The sequence below is a fragment of the Choristoneura fumiferana genome, chromosome 7 (assembly GCF_025370935.1).
Source record: "Choristoneura fumiferana chromosome 7, NRCan_CFum_1, whole genome shotgun sequence".
Taxonomy (NCBI): domain Eukaryota; kingdom Metazoa; phylum Arthropoda; class Insecta; order Lepidoptera; family Tortricidae; genus Choristoneura; species Choristoneura fumiferana.
In genome coordinates, this window is record NC_133478.1 from 8,350,552 (window position 1) to 8,368,353 (window position 17,802).

The 17,802-nt window shown below is 35.4% G+C and overlaps 1 protein-coding gene across 9 annotated transcripts in view; it reads left to right on the forward strand.

Annotated features, from left to right (window-relative positions):
• Positions 1–17,802, forward strand: part of ASPP (Ankyrin-repeat, SH3-domain, and Proline-rich-region containing Protein) — a 388,674-nt gene that overhangs the window by 355,650 nt on the left and 15,222 nt on the right. For all 9 annotated transcript variants that reach the window (XM_074090067.1, XM_074090068.1, XM_074090065.1 and 6 more), the window contains one exon: positions 4,776–4,948. In XM_074090067.1, coding sequence (XP_073946168.1) covers positions 4,776–4,948 — 173 coding nt within the window. The remainder of the gene's footprint in view (positions 1–4,775; positions 4,949–17,802) is intronic.

Consider the following 17,802-nt stretch of genomic DNA (forward strand, 5'->3'; position numbering starts at 1 on the left):
TATTAGTAGACTGCTCCTACACTCAGTTAGGACTAATCTCGTTACACGTTTTGCTTCATTACTCGATCTGATTGTAACCCTACTTCCTGATAGTTTTCCGATTTTGTTTGGGACGGCCGTTTGTATGGTAACGCGTGCGATTCCAAGCCGTTTGCTTTGGGTCGCGTGTATAATTAATTAGGCTCCGTGTTGCTGACTAAAATTTTGATTCGGTTATTGTGCCAGTTTTAATAATTATTTAATTCTGACCGTAAGTAAAACTTTTTACAAGCCGTGGTAGCCTAGTGGTTTAAACAGTGGTTTCTGGAACAAAGGGTCGTGGGTTTCAAGCTCTGAGTTTATCAGAATTGATGTACATTCGGAATTAACTTTTACTTTACGATGAAGAAAATATCCTGAAAAAGGTGCGTGGTGTGTGTGAAATTCTCAGTCTATACCGGGCCCGTGTGACGACGTGTGACCAGAGATGATGATGACGATATGTAAAACGTTTAACATAATAAAATAATATGTCTTTATACGGTCAACCTCACGCATATTTCAACGTTTAATTTCCCGAATAACTGACGTTCATATCATTTGACTAAACCCCGCAACACAATCGCCGTCAAATGAGTTAGGAATGCGAAAACAAAATGTCAAACAACCCTTTGATCAGACCCGCTTTATGCAGCAATAGGGTTTGTTTTGATCCCACCCGTTAGGACAATCTTTATCTCTGAAATAATATCGGGTGTCCCTTACGACAGCATTTTGTCTCGCACTTCTATGGAACTGTAACTTCGAATTCGAATCGGTAGTTTACCTTTTGAAACTATTTTAGTTCAACAGAGGTTTTTCCGAAGCGGTGGTAGATTTTTTTTTGACATTCATAAGTGCTTGTTAGTCTAAATTGAATAAAAATATTTTGAATTTGCTGATAGACATTAAAATGTTACTATGTGTTGTTAGTGTTGTAACTTTACCTATGTATAAAGAATAAGAAACAGAAGAAAGCATTATCAAGTTTTATCATCATTTTGCACAAATATAACGCGACATTTTCCTGGTAAGTAAACCTAAGAAAGAACTTTGAATATAAAGTAACAAGAGATAAATCTTTCAAGCCATCCAGCACTGTTATACTAATACTCGTAAATCAGCAATACCTTTATAGTATAGAACTTTCTTTATTAAATTAAACTTAGTGTTGGAAACGGGACTCGCGTTGCGCAGTGAAACTTAGCTACACGAATACATATTTAAATATACCGTTTTGCTCTGTATCTTCAAGCAATCGTTCCTTACAAAATCAATAGGAATAAATAGTGCAAGGATTTATCTTTTTATTTTTAGATAGAATCAAAACTATAGATAGGTATAACTCATTGTCAGTAATATTCAGCTATTGGTTACCTTGCTTATTTATTGCTTACTGTGTTAAAAAATGTAGTTGTGCTAAATACTTGTAATCTTTAAACAACATTGTAAATCTGTTTAAAAAATATATACCTCGTTGAATTTCTTGCCGGATTCTTCTCAATAGAGGTTTTTCCAAACCGGTGGTAGATTTTTTAACATTCATAAGTGCTTGTCATAGCCTAAATTGAATAAACATATTTTGACTTTGACTTGGAAAACCCTATATCTACCTGTGTTTTCTCTACTGCTTACTATGTTTTGGTGGTCAATAAAGAGTCATTATATAGTATGGTATTCAGCATAATGTAGAAGTAAACTCGAATGTGTTACATTTCTGTTTGTGATAAGCTAACTGGCGCTAGTATTATGCTGAGGTTCAAAACTTCGACATTTGTGTTTAGCGTAAATTAATAATCTAATTTGGTCCTGACGTTTCGCCGGCCGCTGCCGCAGCATGCTCACTTCGCTCGCTCAGCTCGCGCGTTGTGCTCTCAATTATACCAATTTTTTTCAAAATGACGAAGCATCGGGGTTTGAAAACGTTAAATAAATCATTATTCAGCCATTTTTCTAAATTAAGAAATGAACAGTTCGCAGAGCTTATTTATTAGTCAAGTATGTAACCAAACCAGACTGTTTACAAGGTTACATTTTAGAAATGCTTCTGCATAAGCTCTGATTGCTCCTTAGTAAGAAATACCTTTCTCCTTAGTAAGAAATACATTCCTTAGTTAGAAATGCATTCCTTACCAAGAACTTCTTCAATTTACTTGCACTATTCAGTGACTATGCATTATTCACGATAAAAAAAAGTAGTAAGTAAACTATTTTCCAAAAACTCAATCAAATTGAAATAGGGGTTCTTTGCGTACTTGTAACACGGTAAAAGTGAAATACGCTCTCCGAGGACCTTCGGGCGGCGTAGTTAAATCAATTTGGACGGTACTCCGAGATCGCGATACATTTACTTTGGACGATATAGTCTATTATTCGACGCCGTAGGGCCGGCGGTAATGTTTTCGATAGCCTTCGATATGCTCCTAAATGTGCTGCTAAAATGTTTCCAAAATTGATAAGGGATCGAAAAGGCTGTAAGTACTTGAATAACATTGCAAATGGACCCGGGGTGCGAGTAGAAATTGTTTTCAGTATTTTAAAGGGCTTTGTTTGTATATTTTTAAGCGAGTTGCGGAGTCATTGTTATTGTTTTGTTGAAACTTCGTAAATATGAAATCGAGTATGAAAACCCCATTAAAATTATTAACGGTTTGCTAGCTGGTCGCAAAAGTGAAAAACTGAAAAGTGATTAATAAAATCGTTCATCGTCGTCGTCAAAATCGTCGATACGTTAGCAGACTATTCATACTACTTTATAGGTACGAGTAGGTAATATCATTATTACATGCCATTTTTTTAAACATAGGAAACTTTTTATAGGTACCTAATGTTGCGCAATAGGAAAATTTTGTTTTCAATACAAATGAAAACCAAAAAGTAAGAGCCTAATAGCTTAAGCAAACATGCCGAAAATAACATCAAAGAGCCCCGGCCATATGATTTTAAAGAGATAATAAGGAATCAGTGATACGTCGGCAGTACCGGCACAGTAGCAGTAGGGATACGTTATTATAGATAAGTACAGGCATTTGGTTAGGATTAGGCTCGAGCCTTTTAAGCCTTCTATTAATACCAAAAGTTAAAAAAAATATTATTCTTACGGAAGAATATTTACAGAGCAAATTAACCAGTCAATCTTGGTAAAGCAAATAATAGTCCAAATCCAGTTATTTAACCCGTCATTATTTTTTAAGTTTATTGAGGAACTTAAAAGTATAATCACGTGGCTTTCTTTACACTAAGTTAGGATTCTAAATGATTAATAGCAGTAAATATTGGCCCACTGTAAAATCTGCTAATTCTGGCTGCTAAAGATCCTCTTTATCAAATGGATTGACATGCGCTGACGTTGCTGATAACTCATAACTATACTGCTGGGTCTCTCGGTCGTTATTCTACTGTGTCGCTATTTACTCGTACCAACGGGACCCTCATATAGATAAAGCCCTCTTTATTGTCTTCTGTAATTGAAAGGTCGGTGTGTATCCCTCCTAGCTTTTAAATGGGTCTCTGCTGGGTGCTTATGCTGGGAAACGTCATTTTTCTTCTGCGGAATGCCTTGAAATTGTCGGTACCAAGCGTTGAATTGTTTTTCAGACTTGATAACATATTGTTTTGTTTTTACGGAATGTAATGTGAAATAAGGAAGTTTTAAGGGATTTTCCTCAACTTCGGCCTATATACGTCCCATTGCTTGGCACAAACCTCTCAGAGAGCACAGACAGCTTGTAATTCTAACGCGGGTTCTGTGTCGATTGGGAACTTCCCTAGTATCATTGAATAGCTTCGTAGGTTTGTATAGCGTTGCGACGTTTTCTTTCACCACACAACTTGTGGTCAATCTTAAATGTAATTCCACCCACGAAGAAATGCGATGCTCAGATTTGAAATCACAATATTCTCCTAATTGTGACGTTTGTCTAACAAAAATAATAATATTTTTATTGAAAAATAGTGAGGTAGTGAGGATTCCTTCAAAAACAAACAAAGATACACTACGCAAAGAAATGAGGAGATCCGTTCTAATGGCACAAGTTTTGATTGATACGTCTCTGAGATTGAGAAAAAATGTCTTTCCGAGTCTTATAAAGTTGTAACAGGCGATATGTAATCAAGAACAATGAATTTCTGTTTGTTATTGTCGTAAAGTAGATTACAACAGTCTGATATAATATTCTAAGTATCAGAGTTTAAACTTTTTAATCGATTTATTTTGAGTACAGCTTTGCATTGAGTAACTTGATTAACGTTTTCTCTGATGCCAAGCCTATAAAGGTAATTAGAGCGGCAATCTATGAACTAACACTCATAACACTTACTTACTGTGTTTGGGCTCTGCAGAAAATCAACGTTTCTTCTCTTTTTCGGTAACAATTGGTGTCATCACCATACGATGTAAATTATGCTTGTATTAGTAATAAATTATTGTTTTTTGTGTTTGGTGGTGGTACTGTTATGACCGTTAATAAATCATTGTTTCTTTCTTTCTTTCCTTCTTTCTAATAAAGTAATAAAGTTTTCCTCTACATGACTAGTCTCTGCAACTCACTTTTTTTTTCTTCTTTGACTAATTATAATAAGGAAGCTACATTATCAATTGATTAATTTAGGCCACTCTTTAACTAGGGTAAGCGTCAAGTATCCGCGATGATGAAATTGCGAATAAAAGCAATCATTGATAATCAGATAGCTTTTACAGCAAAGTACTCGTAGCACCTGAATCAACAAATTAACAAAATAATTTTCCTTGTCCACAGCTAGCGACCTCGAGTCGATACGAGCGCTATTCAATGAAAAGGAGAAGGAGTTGTCTGTGGCCGTGGCCAAGGTGGAGGAGCTGACGAGGCAGCTCGAGGAGTTGAGGAGAGGCAGGGCGCAGCCGGTGCCGCCGTCTGCCCACGAACTGGACAAACTGCGGCGGGAGCTCATGGTCAGTACATTGTCATTATTTTCTAGAACGTACCATCGCGAATCGTGATTGTTGTGCCACTAGTTGGTTTGTTTGTTTGTTTATACTCTTTATTGTACAAAAAGGAAAAACAAAAAGGGTACATAAAAAAAAGTAAAGTGTTAAGTACAAAGGCGGACTTATCCTACTACTAATATTCGTATTTAGCCGGATTATACATACTCGTAGTGAATACTGTCATCATTAATATACTAGAATAGCATTACTCGGCTAAATTACGAACAGTGGCAGTGAGTCTACAATCCTGCGACTGTACGTCAAATTGAAAAACAACGGAATCCATATACACCCATATTATATTGCTTCATTCTCTGTTTGTGTGTGTCTGTCATGATCTGTCATGGGTAGAATTATCGAGTTGTAATGAAGTCGACATCAAATAGTATAATACTCCTAAAAAAAGATTCCGAACCCACACGATCAAAACATTTACCCCCTTATTCATAAAACTTAACAAGCCTATGTTAACTAACAAATGCTTTGTCCCTTTCTAACAAATACAAATGTCGAAGTGACAGATAAGGACAAACGAATTTTAGCGGCATTTTAACTAAAATAGGTTTGATTGTCGTTTATGAATAATCTTTTGAAAACGTATGTTGATCATAAACGTGGGTACCAAAACCTATAAATCAACTTAGGAATATTATATTTTTCAATCAGTAGAACACTATTAATCTCGAAAATATTACTTTCTGATTTTTTTGCGGTTTTACCGAACCCGTTTTACTAAAGGCGTGAAATACGCAACTTTGGTGAAAAATATTCTTTCAATGTTCAAACCAAACGCTGATTCAACTTAATAAAAAAGTATTTGACTTTCTTATATACCTAATGTAGTTATTTTGGATACCCCAATCAATCATAACTTAGACCCTCAAACGCACGAGCCAATTTGGTCTATTTCAGGAAATTAGAGCCTAAATTAAATCAAACGAAAAAACATTTCCACTGAAAAGCACATCGACATTAAATTTCGCGATTTTCGCGCCGCTTGTTTCTCACAACAAACCACTAAGACCATTTGGGATCGGCTCAAAGCACGAGGGTCAGAAAAACAGAAAACATGGATGACTTTGATCGAGCTCAGAAGGGAACGTTGGTATAAACAGGCACTTATGTTCAGTGGAGTGCTCCGTCGATCCCTCGTCAAACAAGCCTCCTTGTCAATGTCCGGGCCTCAGGGCAACAAATAGTTGTGATTGGTTAATAAGGAACATGTAAATTTTGGCCGATTAAGGAGCGTCGAACAAATATTGTTTGGTGTCAGCTTGCGCGATGGATTAGGAATGTTTTCATTGATGGAACGAAGTTTGGTTCTATTTGTATCTTGAGTTTGGTTGTACTTTTGAGTTGAGGGTATTCTGACAGCTGTTCGATTTTGTATTAGATTCACACAAAGTGAAATATATTATTGAAGATATGACTTTGGTCAGAAATGATATATCTATATTTATATCTGTCCTACAGATACCTATAGCGCGTGCGGGTGATATCAATTAATAAATTTTAACAATTATTTACACACTTTTTCAATTCAACGAAATGCAGACATAGTTGCATACATAGTAGACAGTCTACGTATAAAAAAACCGAGTTGAGAGTAGAACAACCGGTTTATTTTTTTAGTCGTGTTATCACCAAAACTTAATCCACCATTGAACACGTGTTATCTTAACACAAATCAGGTCAGAGAAATTAACCATTTTAGGCTAGTCTTACATACACGTTTCTTTTCCTTGTAGTAGACCCCAAATGGTAGGCAGAACAAAAACACTTTTTTTTGCTTGAATTACCAAGAGTGTCCACTTATGCACGCTAAGTTGTGTTGTGTCAGATATTCGTGCCTGTACACAAGAGATCACGGCATCTCGATATTGTTCTGGAGTTTCATTCAGATGGCGTATACGTGACACGGATAACTAGCGTTGCAGTCACCAGCAATATCGCGGAGCGCGGCCAAGTAGGTTGCGGGCATTCGGTCACCGGCCAGAAGTCGCTTGGACTTGCTAGTGGGGGGTTATTCTTGCATTGCATTTTAATTTAACAGGTAGATTATCATTCCAGACATAAAATCGTAATATAACAACAAATTACATTGTCGTATTCCTGATTTGACATAATCTTGTTTCGGCATTTTCCTGTTTGGATGTATTCCGTTTTCGGCACATTTTTGTTTCGGCACATTCTGTTTTCAGCATAAATCATTATATACAACAAATGAAATCAACCCTAGATCGCTATTTTTTATTTTCAAAACATACCTACATACAGTATGTATCAGAACGAATGGCAAAGAAAGAGACCCATTAATGTTTAGACCACAAATATGATTTGATTATGGTGCCTGGCTTATGGAAATTTAGCATCTTTTTGTGGTAGTGAAAAAAAAAACATCATTTTATAACCTCCTGTATTAGGTAGGTATTTATTTACAATCTTATCAATGACAACTAATAAAATGATATAAATGTGTCGAAACAAGATTATGCCGAAAACGAAATACGTCCAAACAGGAATGTGCCAACACAAGATCATATGTCCAATCAGGAATACGACGAAAAAGAAATCAATCATTACATTCTATTTTTTTATGGTTATTTAACATACAAGTGCGGATTGACTACATTCTACACGTATATCGTACAATGTGGCACATTACAAATTACTTTTCCGCACCAGCTGTTCCTGCGAAAATTAGGTACAGTCCCAATTTGATTCCCAGGCCACCATGGAACCCTGTCAAGGTGAATAAAGTTATTTGTCTATAACAATATTTATCGAATGATGAAAAATGTCATTACGACACGGTTCTGTGATGGCCTAGGAATCAAATTTGGTTGACTGTACTTTACATTTATTATATACAAGATACTTTCCGAGCTTTTCATTTTTATATTATTAAACTTTTTCGCGGACCCTCGCACTACTTGAGAAGTATCTTCATTTAGTCTGCAGCAATAAAAAAAGTAAAACAAAACAAATTATTTAAATTGTGCAAATGAATAAATGATTCAGAAATCATGCAGGCTGGAGAGAAACGACAATTGTCGAAGTATGACAAATGAACGGAAAATCGGTTCGTCAAAGAAACAAAATGTAAGTTTATAATAATAATAATTTATTTTCTTTATAAAGATGACAAAGATCTCATTTTTGTTATAACTATTGAGAACAATGTATTAACTTGTCCAAATATTGTACAAGGCAGTTCGTTCAACCGAGAAATTCATGGGCACTTTTCGTAACGTGGCTTTATCTGGAAATTTCATATAAACATGAATAACCGCCGAATAAACGGTTCAATAATTCTATTGTCGATCAAGGAAAATATTTTTTACTCTAATACCAGAAGGTTGGAGAATAGACCACAGTAGCAAGAGTTGAACTACTCGCTAGTTGCGGGACTGGTTCGAAGATAGATATATCCGAAAAAAAGTTTAGTTACCAAACTAGTATGACGGGAATCGTAACTAGATACGAGTCTCGATCGTAGATATAAACTCTTGGCTTATATAGACAGGAAGGTTCGCTTATGGCATATCGCGTAATAGTTGAACCATTGTTTTTCGCACTCAGCATGAAAAGTTGATGATGAGTCCTTTGCGACTCTTCATAATTCATGAGCCGCTAATTTTTATCGTGCATGGATCACCATCCACCACTCACCAAGTCACCACTTTAAATGAATAATGCAGCACAGCAAAAGTATTACAACTTATATCTTTAAATTATTATTTTAACAGCTTTTCTTAAACGGGTAGTTTTTGCTCTCAAGTGCACTAAGAGGTTATTAATATTTTCGCAGCAAAACATCATGATGATAGGTCAGTAGAGTGACGGTACCAATCAAGGACATGTTCATCACAGAAATAGACAAAAAGGATTCACTGTCTTGTTTATAGTTATGTTATTAGTTTAAATAAAAGTACTTAGGGTCTGGGTTTCTTAAAATGTTGACGGGAAAAAACCATTCTTGGTGCATGCCCATGACTGCTGGTGCCATCACCTTATGTGAGTAAGAATAAATCTATCATTGGACCAGTATCGCGTTTGCATCCGATGCCAAGCGTTTCGATCGAGTCGCCACGTTGACAATTTAGTCACAGGCACGGCATTCGGGCGGCCTATTGCTCCACACAATTTGACACGCTGACCTTAGTTTGGTTAACAAATGATAAACGTGTGTGTTCCGAAATATGAAAACGTGCGTGAAAAGTGACTGAGTGTTCGATATTTAGGTCAAAGGAAAGGTCGGTATGGTTTGTGAATAGTGGTTATCGTAGGGCAGTGCTGTTTTAATTTGTGTTTGGTGGCGGCCGCTACATATTTAGTTGATGTTTGTTAAAAAGTAAAAAATAAATAAAAATAATAAGTATAAAATTTTTATACTTACTAATAGGTTTATTTAACGCAACATTGGTAATAATAAATATTTAAACATTATTCCTTAGTGCTACTAGTTATACCTTGACATGTTCCTATGTGAAACTGGGTACAGCCCTTTTGCAGTAAGCATTTGCCGCACTTATCAAAAAATTCTTGACAAAGGCACCAGAAGCTCCCTGCGAAAAAGTTCTACCAAGTGTCACAAACGAAAACTCCCTAGAATCATTTTTTGTTATGATTTATTTAATGAAAAACTCTCCTTTCCGTGAACAAAAGTATATTTGGAATACATATTTATGTACGGGTCGGAACTACATGAGAATGTTATTGTACGTACACCAAACAATAACATTACTGTTGTTTGGGGAAAATAAAGAGCTCTTTTTATTTGCTTTTCGTCTAAGGGTTTTTAGTATAATTTAATACTCTTACTTTTGATTTATACAGATATATAGGCAAGAGAATGCTTAAGCGACTTTAAATTAAAAAATAATGCTAAGAAATTTATAGCACTATCGTGGCCAAAACGACGACTCGCGCGATGGTCAAACTCTAAGGCCGACTGAAGGCGAAACTGCTATGACATGGTTGGCTAAAATAAAACGGCAGTAACAGTTCAGCACAAATAAACAAGGTTGTTTTTTTTTCAAATTTCAGGTCAATCCTGTCACTATAATGTATGTAAATGGGAAAACTTGAGTTGTACTCATGGTTTGAGTACATGTGAGGAGTGTCTTTTCAAAAGGGCTTATTTCCACTTTGAACTTTTTTTGGGAAATTGAGGAAAACATAAATCCACGGTTTCCATTTCGATATTATTACTTTATTTTCGATACTGTATTTGTCACGTTGCTGAAAATCAATAACAGTAAATACTGTTTTAGGCAAATGTAACCTACATAGCTTAAGTTAATAAGTCGGGATTTATTATTGATCGGTGTAATGCTATTCGGAATTTTGAAAATCGATATTTTAGTAATCGGAATTCGTATTTTTGACATTTCGGATTATTATTGAGCCGAATTTCTTATTTTTCGGTTTATTAAAATTCGGAATTTTGGAAATCGTAATTTTAAACATTACGTATTTTAATTTTCGGATTCATGAAGAATCGGAATAGTCATATTAGGAGTTTTAAAACATTCGAAAATATAAAAATCGGTATTTTGAAGTTCGTGATTCCGACTTTCGGAATTTAGTTTTTCGTATTTATGTAGTGTACCTACCCGTTTTTCCCGAGTTAAACACTGCTTTTCATTTCGACTATGAGGAGAGATGGGCTGTGTGGACAATACCATTGTCATTTACCTACCGATTGTTTTTTTTTTTTTCTTAACAATTTTTCATCTTTTTTTCTTTTGACTGTCGTATAAGAAACTAATGAAAATGATTTAATAATATTTGACTTGCATTATAAAATTTGTAATATGACTCATTAGGAAAAAAAACTCAATAATTAATTATACCATGTACGGTACGATGCCGTATAGGCTGAATACGTATATGTTCCAATGACTTTTTTTTCTTTAATCTATCCCTTGGGAACAAAGTATAGTTTTCCGCTCTGTTTTTACTCACTTTCCGAGTATGAGAGATGAAGAAGCCGTTTTTCAACGAACACATGTCTTTTACTAATTCTCTCCTATATATCTCCAAACGGAGACCAATAAATAGCGACGTAGTTAAAGGTAGGGCGAGGAAAAAGTAAATGCCCCGTCGAGAGTTGTGCTGCCATTTTCTTAGGCCCGACGCGTGTTTTCGCCAGATTAATAACCTAGTGTTTTGCTCCCTAGGGCCTAACTTACTCTTTTGAGCTTAGTGTTATATTAAACATTTGGGATTTGGTTATATAGGGGCAGCAATTTTGAAAGGCTTTGCGCCTTTCGATGCGGGTAGCGTACCGACGCTCTGGGTCGATTTCCTTTGTAGACCTTTTTCCTACAATGGATGTCTTTGAGTTGAAATATTGCTATAAATCTAAACGGTATTTTATTGTTTATACTTTTGTGGGACGTACATACTAAGATAAATGGGCCACTTTTTAATTTATAGGTAGCTTAGTCGAGTACGAGTATAAGCTGATGGTCGACATGTTTCAGTCTAATCCTTGAACTTCTTTAACGTGTTAACCCATATATGCCCAGAACTATTTTTAGTCTCCATATATATTTCATTCGCTAGACGTCACAGATAAGCGTTTTTGTTTACAAATTCGCGGGTTTATTGCACGGTTCAAAAACGACTCACTGGGCTTATACGGGTTAAGACGGCGGTAAATCAAGTACATAGTCGTTCATATATCGCACATCTATTTAGAAAGTGAATCAACTCAAAATAATACATCATTTTAATTTATGGGTCTAAATCCAGGAATTGAATGAAGTTTAATTTTATCACAGTTACTCTTTCTAACTAAGTATGTGTGCGATTTGTTTCCGTCTTTATTTATTTTTTCTTCTTTTGTTTTATTTCTGTAGAAGTAAAATAATATTTTATTCTATAATTGTGTTTGTAGGTATGTTTACATCATCCGATTCCTGGCATTACGCCCATTAAATCACCTAAGTCTATTAGAACCGACTAATTACAGAACACACGTTTTCCTCCTTGAGAAGGGTGCAAATAAACACCGTTTATGTCCTCAAGCACCCGTTACGACTCTATTTACATGGCAGTATTGTTTTTGTTTATTATTGGAACGAACACACAAAAAGATTCAATAAAATAAAAAGATTCATACTTTCACCTTTATATTATATGGCAACGCTCGGGTTGATGTATATTGTTTAAGCACGCGACACGGAAAGATGAGGATCTGGGTTGAATTTCCAGCCTTAGCTATACTTTTCTGGTTTATTTCAATGTGTCTATTTTATGTAGGTATAATTAAAAAAATATATTTTCTAAAGGGAATACCGTAAACATAGATACATAAAATCACGCCTCTTGCCCAACGGGGTAGGCAGAGACTACATCCTTCCCACTTGATACGACCCTGGCATAGAACTCTCGTTTCCTATTTACATTCATCAATCTTTTCATGCATGCACGTCGGTTTTGTTTAGCGTACTCTTGACCCGACTTTTCTTCAGAAGATGCTTTTTTAAATTTAGGTTTTTTTATTAAGTAATAACATTTAAACAGACAGGTAACCATTATTTTCAACATTCTATGTTAGTTAGTTTAGTTCGCTAATATCTATCATAGTGATGTGTCCTTACAATTTGGGTGCTTGCTAAGGCGTTAGCGTGATAAAAGCAAAAGGGTTTTGCTAGAAAAAGCTTCATAGTTTAAGAAATTAAAAGTGAGCCCTAGCACTTGCAGTAAAAATTTTGCATACGTTTTGTTTGCAGCTATGTATTATTCAAATAATAAAGATAATCTAAAGCTGGTAGATCTCGTATTATGTATCGAAAAGGCGCTAACGCTGGCTTATGTTTTGCGTTTAGGTATTCCCAAGTTTGTATATTGACGTCTATATATTATGTATCTGTATTGTATACCCTGTATATTATGAAAAAGTCCTTTGCCTATCGGGGTGCCTCCCAGGAATGCGGGAGTCGCGTCGAGGAATGTCTTCGGAAGCGTTTATTGCTTTTGTTGATTTATATTTTTATATCCACGCGAGTCATTTAAATGTTTCTATGTGTGTGTGTGTGTGTGTGTGTGTGTGTGTGGAGATTATGGTGTTAAAATCAATTCAATGTTTTGGTATCGTAGAATTATACGCAAGTAGTAGTTAGTAGGTACGCAATAGCATAGTAAAATCTAGTTTTCGTGCTATGTTTAGGTTCTAATTCCGCAATGGATCATATCATAAGAATAACACGCTGCATTTTAAAGTAGTAGATTTAGAATGAGAATTTGTAAGAAAACAAACGGAAAGACACGGAAAAATTCCGTTCAGCGCCTTTTTTGGCTTTTTTCGCATTTATCATAGGTACTCTAGATACTTTTTTTTCTCGCCGTTGAAATGTAAATTTCCGCTTTATTAATTTAGCGAAGCATTATTCATAAATTGACCGAAATTTTTGTCCGAACACACGCGAACAGAGTAAAGGAATGATTCTTAATGTCGAACGGTAAAGTCGATGACATGGAAATATCCATTCATTCGGAATTGATTCGGCTCGAGAATGGACTTGCGGTTTGGGCAATAAATGGATAAGATGGTGCCGAACAATTTTGGATAGATTAACCATCTAGATAGAAGATTTAGTCCTTTAAATTCGTTACTTGGTTGAAATAGAACTAGAAATAGAAATAATATTTATTCACTTGAACAGCGGTTACAGAGATGTTCGGTTGGTACACATAAAAATGAATTATATTTTATCTACTCCTAAGTTTTTATCTGATTTATTACCTCTCGGATAGTTTATTTTAAAAGGTAACTTACCTACGCTTTTATTTTATGACCCAAAAGTCTTTCAAGTCTGAAAAGGCTTAAGAAACAAATTCTACGATGGTAACTTCGTGTAACTATAACTTAACTTCTTTTTGGAATATAATACGAGCAATAACAAGATTAAAGCTTTGTCTGACTTTTATTGAATTTAGAAATAGCTCGTTATTTTAAAAGATTATTTGCAAAGTTTTACACAAAATCAATTTCAAAATATAAGTAACTTCGACATTAGTAGATAATAATGTTATACTTAAAAAAATTTTATTTTCGATGTTTAGGTACCTACCTAAATATAGCTGTGAGAGAGAAGTTAAATCTGAGTCAAAGATCTGATGTAAAAATTTTGGCGTTCGTGTAACTTAGCATTCGAGACACTCTCATTCACAGTCCAAATACATTCCACAGCTGGGCACAGGCCTCTACTCAGAATGAGAATGTTTGGGCCGTAATTCCTACACGGGGCCAGTGCGGATTGAGAATTTCACACACACCATTGAATTGCTTCGCAGGTTGTACTTACAGGTTCCCTCACGATTCATTCCGAAACCGAGCTCTTGGTAAATTTAAAATGTATTTTCGCACATAAATTTCGAAAAACTCAGAGGTGCGAGTCCAGTTTGAACCCACGACCCTCCGCTCGAGAGGCCATAGGCCAAACCACTAGGCTACGGCTTTTTCGAGACACTGCCGAAACATAATTAAAGTAACACGCAATAGTCAGTTTCATCACAGAATTATTTCATTATAAACGTCGCTGCCAGTTAACTTTAACGGCCCGGTCGCTACTACTCGCGATCTGTGGCGCGGCGAGCGTTTTCTCTGTTCATTGTGTGTACTGCACTGGTCGGCAACCTTTTGGCAGACATGGGCCACATAGTGAAAAAAATAGATAAAGGCGGGCCACACTTGTAAGATAATTTTGTATCTAAAAGATATCTACCTATGTAGTTTTCTGTTGTAGGTACCTACGATAAGTCATATTACAAAACAGTCACGGACCGCAAGAGGCCCGCGGGCCGTGCGTTTTCGACCGCTGATGTACTGTTTCGTAATGAAAGTCGCGGCGAAACGTGAACTTCTTTAGAAGATTAACTGACTTCTCAGAGCATATTCTCATATGGTACAGTCTCTCAGAAGGTATTTTTTTTTAAAAAGCCGTATGTACAATATACAATATTGTTTACGACTGTGTCACAAACATGTACCTATATATTTTTCGGGAAAGGGTGCGTTTTGGGAAAATGTACTTTATGGGAAAACGCACTTACCTATTGCAAGTGCAGTGCACGTATTGCAAAGTGTATATTTCAAGGCTAATTGGGAAAGTATTTGTGTTGATAAAGATATTTATTAACATACAATATTCAAAAACCAATAAAAAAGAACTAAAACTAACTTAATTTTGTCTGTTTACTTATTTTGTAAGTACAAAAAAGTTTCTGGATTCATAAGAGGAAAAAACTAACTTAATTATGTGGTGGTGCAAAGTGGATTTTATAAGCCTAAGCCAGCAAAAGCTTGCTATGCCGCCGGTCGCGCGTAGTCGCGGCAGGGCCGTTAAACAGGCAATAAGGCTTTTTCAGCCTCTCACAGTGAAGTGCGTTCTGCGCTGCCTTCCGCGCACTAATTATACATCTGGTTGAGGTAGGTCTTGTTTAAAAGCGTGTTTAAATTTATTCTAATAATTTATTTTATAGTGATCATATGACTTCAAAAATATTTTATAGTCTAATTATACTTGGTGGAATGATCGCTTGGTAGGTATAGTTTTTCATCAGTTGACTGAAATTATTTCGGAAAATCGTTTTCGGGCTACATAGATAAGGTTAAGTTTGTTTTATATTTTAACGGAAAGTACCTAGTTGCATTTAAATTATACGAAAATATCATTCGACTAAACAATACATTAGGACAAAAATCACACTATCACATAATTTAATTACATCACACACATGCGTCAACGAAACCATTTTTCTGGCATACATTAATACTAGCTTTTTATGTCCACAACATGACACGTATAAACTTGTGAAGAGAGTGACGTTCTAAGTCATTTCTCCATTTTTAACCGACTTAAAAAAAGGAGGAGGTTATCAATTCGGTTGTATTTTTTTTTATGTTTGTTACCTCAGAACTCCGTCATTTATGAACCGATTGGATTTTTTTTGCGTTCCTCTAGGAATGTCTTCAATTAGGTCCCATAGGCACCAAATCAGGATCTGATAATTGGATCTTAAGGAAATCGAGGGAACTCTTCAAATGTTGTAGGGACACCTATAGTAAATTGGATATATTTAGTAGTAACTCGTGAATTTGCTCTTGAAAATCATCATTTGGTGAAGTGAAACTGATGATGAAGACCACAGTTAACCATCGGAGTTACTACTCAATAACAACTATTTCACGGGTTGAATTTTAATTACTTTGACACAGTTGCTAAGCGATTTCTGCTCCTCGTAATGCATATAGTAAAACGGGTGGTGAAGCACCAGGACTCCTCAATAATGAACGTCTCCGCATCGGAAAAAGCAATCTTTTGTAAATGGTGACGAGCAGTTGATATTAAACGATTGTATCTTAGATTATTTACACTAAAAAGCGTGAAAATAAAAAAATATAACAAAATATTGAACCGACTGCAAAAAACCATGAAAATAATTTTCTACCAGTCTGAAGTCGGTTGGTGCCTCAGCACGAGCCAGTAGGAGTGATTAAAGCCCAATATAAAGTGCGTAGGTGAGGTAGATGCCTATAGGTCCACTCCTGCTGGCTCGTGCTGAGGCACCGACCGACTTCAGACTGGTAGAAAATTATTTTCATGGTTTTTTGTAGACGGTTGAATTTTTTGTTATAATTTTTTTTCGTCAAACTGTTTTTATTGGTCACTTCCAAAGAAAGATCAGTCAGTACTATCTACTGTCTATCATATTATGTATGTGCAAACAATAATTATTGTAATAAATTTTATAATTCAAAAAACCTTGAATTAAATGAAAGCTCCCGCCGTTACTCAAGGGACAAAACTGTCCTTAGAATAAGAATGTATGTAAAATAACCCATATCAACTAATACAATTTCGCCGCGAATACTTTCCGAACTTGCTATCGATGTTTGAGAAGTTTTGAAAGGTTTTTTTTGTTCAATATTAATATTACTTAAGTTCGGTCTCCACCACTGGGGCGCTCCCGGGTCCCGACTGTCTCCTTAATAAAAGACCCCGTGATTTACTGAATTGCTCGAATGGGTGATCTTACTTTCTTACGAGATTAAAAACATAAAACGTTGTACCTGTGATATTAAAGGCTTGTGTTTACGAAAGTGAATTCGTGTCCTAATTTACTTTACGTAGGTACGTTTAGCCCCAGAGGTTGTTGTGTAGGTACGTTAGAAGCCTAATTTTTATTATTTGATGGCAAAAGTTTTCTTTTGTGTATAAACTATTACCACTTAATGTTATAATAATATGTAGGTAGTGCCACACGCCGTTTCTTAATATTCAATAAGTCTAAACTTTTCCAATTTCATATTTTCGTACTATTTCCTACCAATATTATAAATGCGAATGTTTCTGATCTCGGGTATAAAACAAAGGCATTTTTTTCCCATATTCCCTCGAGGTCAGGATAACCACTTAAAACGTATGAATGGACTGTAATTAAAAAGCAAACGAAGAAATATGATTAAGGAAAAAATATAATTAGGCCACACAGACACAACCGAAAGTAACAGAAGCAATATGACAACTAAAAACAAACAATAATAACATGTAGCACATTAAAGAAAAATATACAAAAAAAAGAACTTTACAAAAACACCAAAAAGAACAAAACTCTAAGGAGTTCGCAACACCACAAATCAGTCAAAATACATAATGTTCATTTGACAGAATGTAATTTTCTTCGAATTATATTGTTATTAAATACGAGTAAACTTAATCTTACCTAAACCAATCTGTAGATAACATTAAAAATCGTGTACAAATTAGTTAGTAGTTTCATGTAATTTGCATTATAACTAA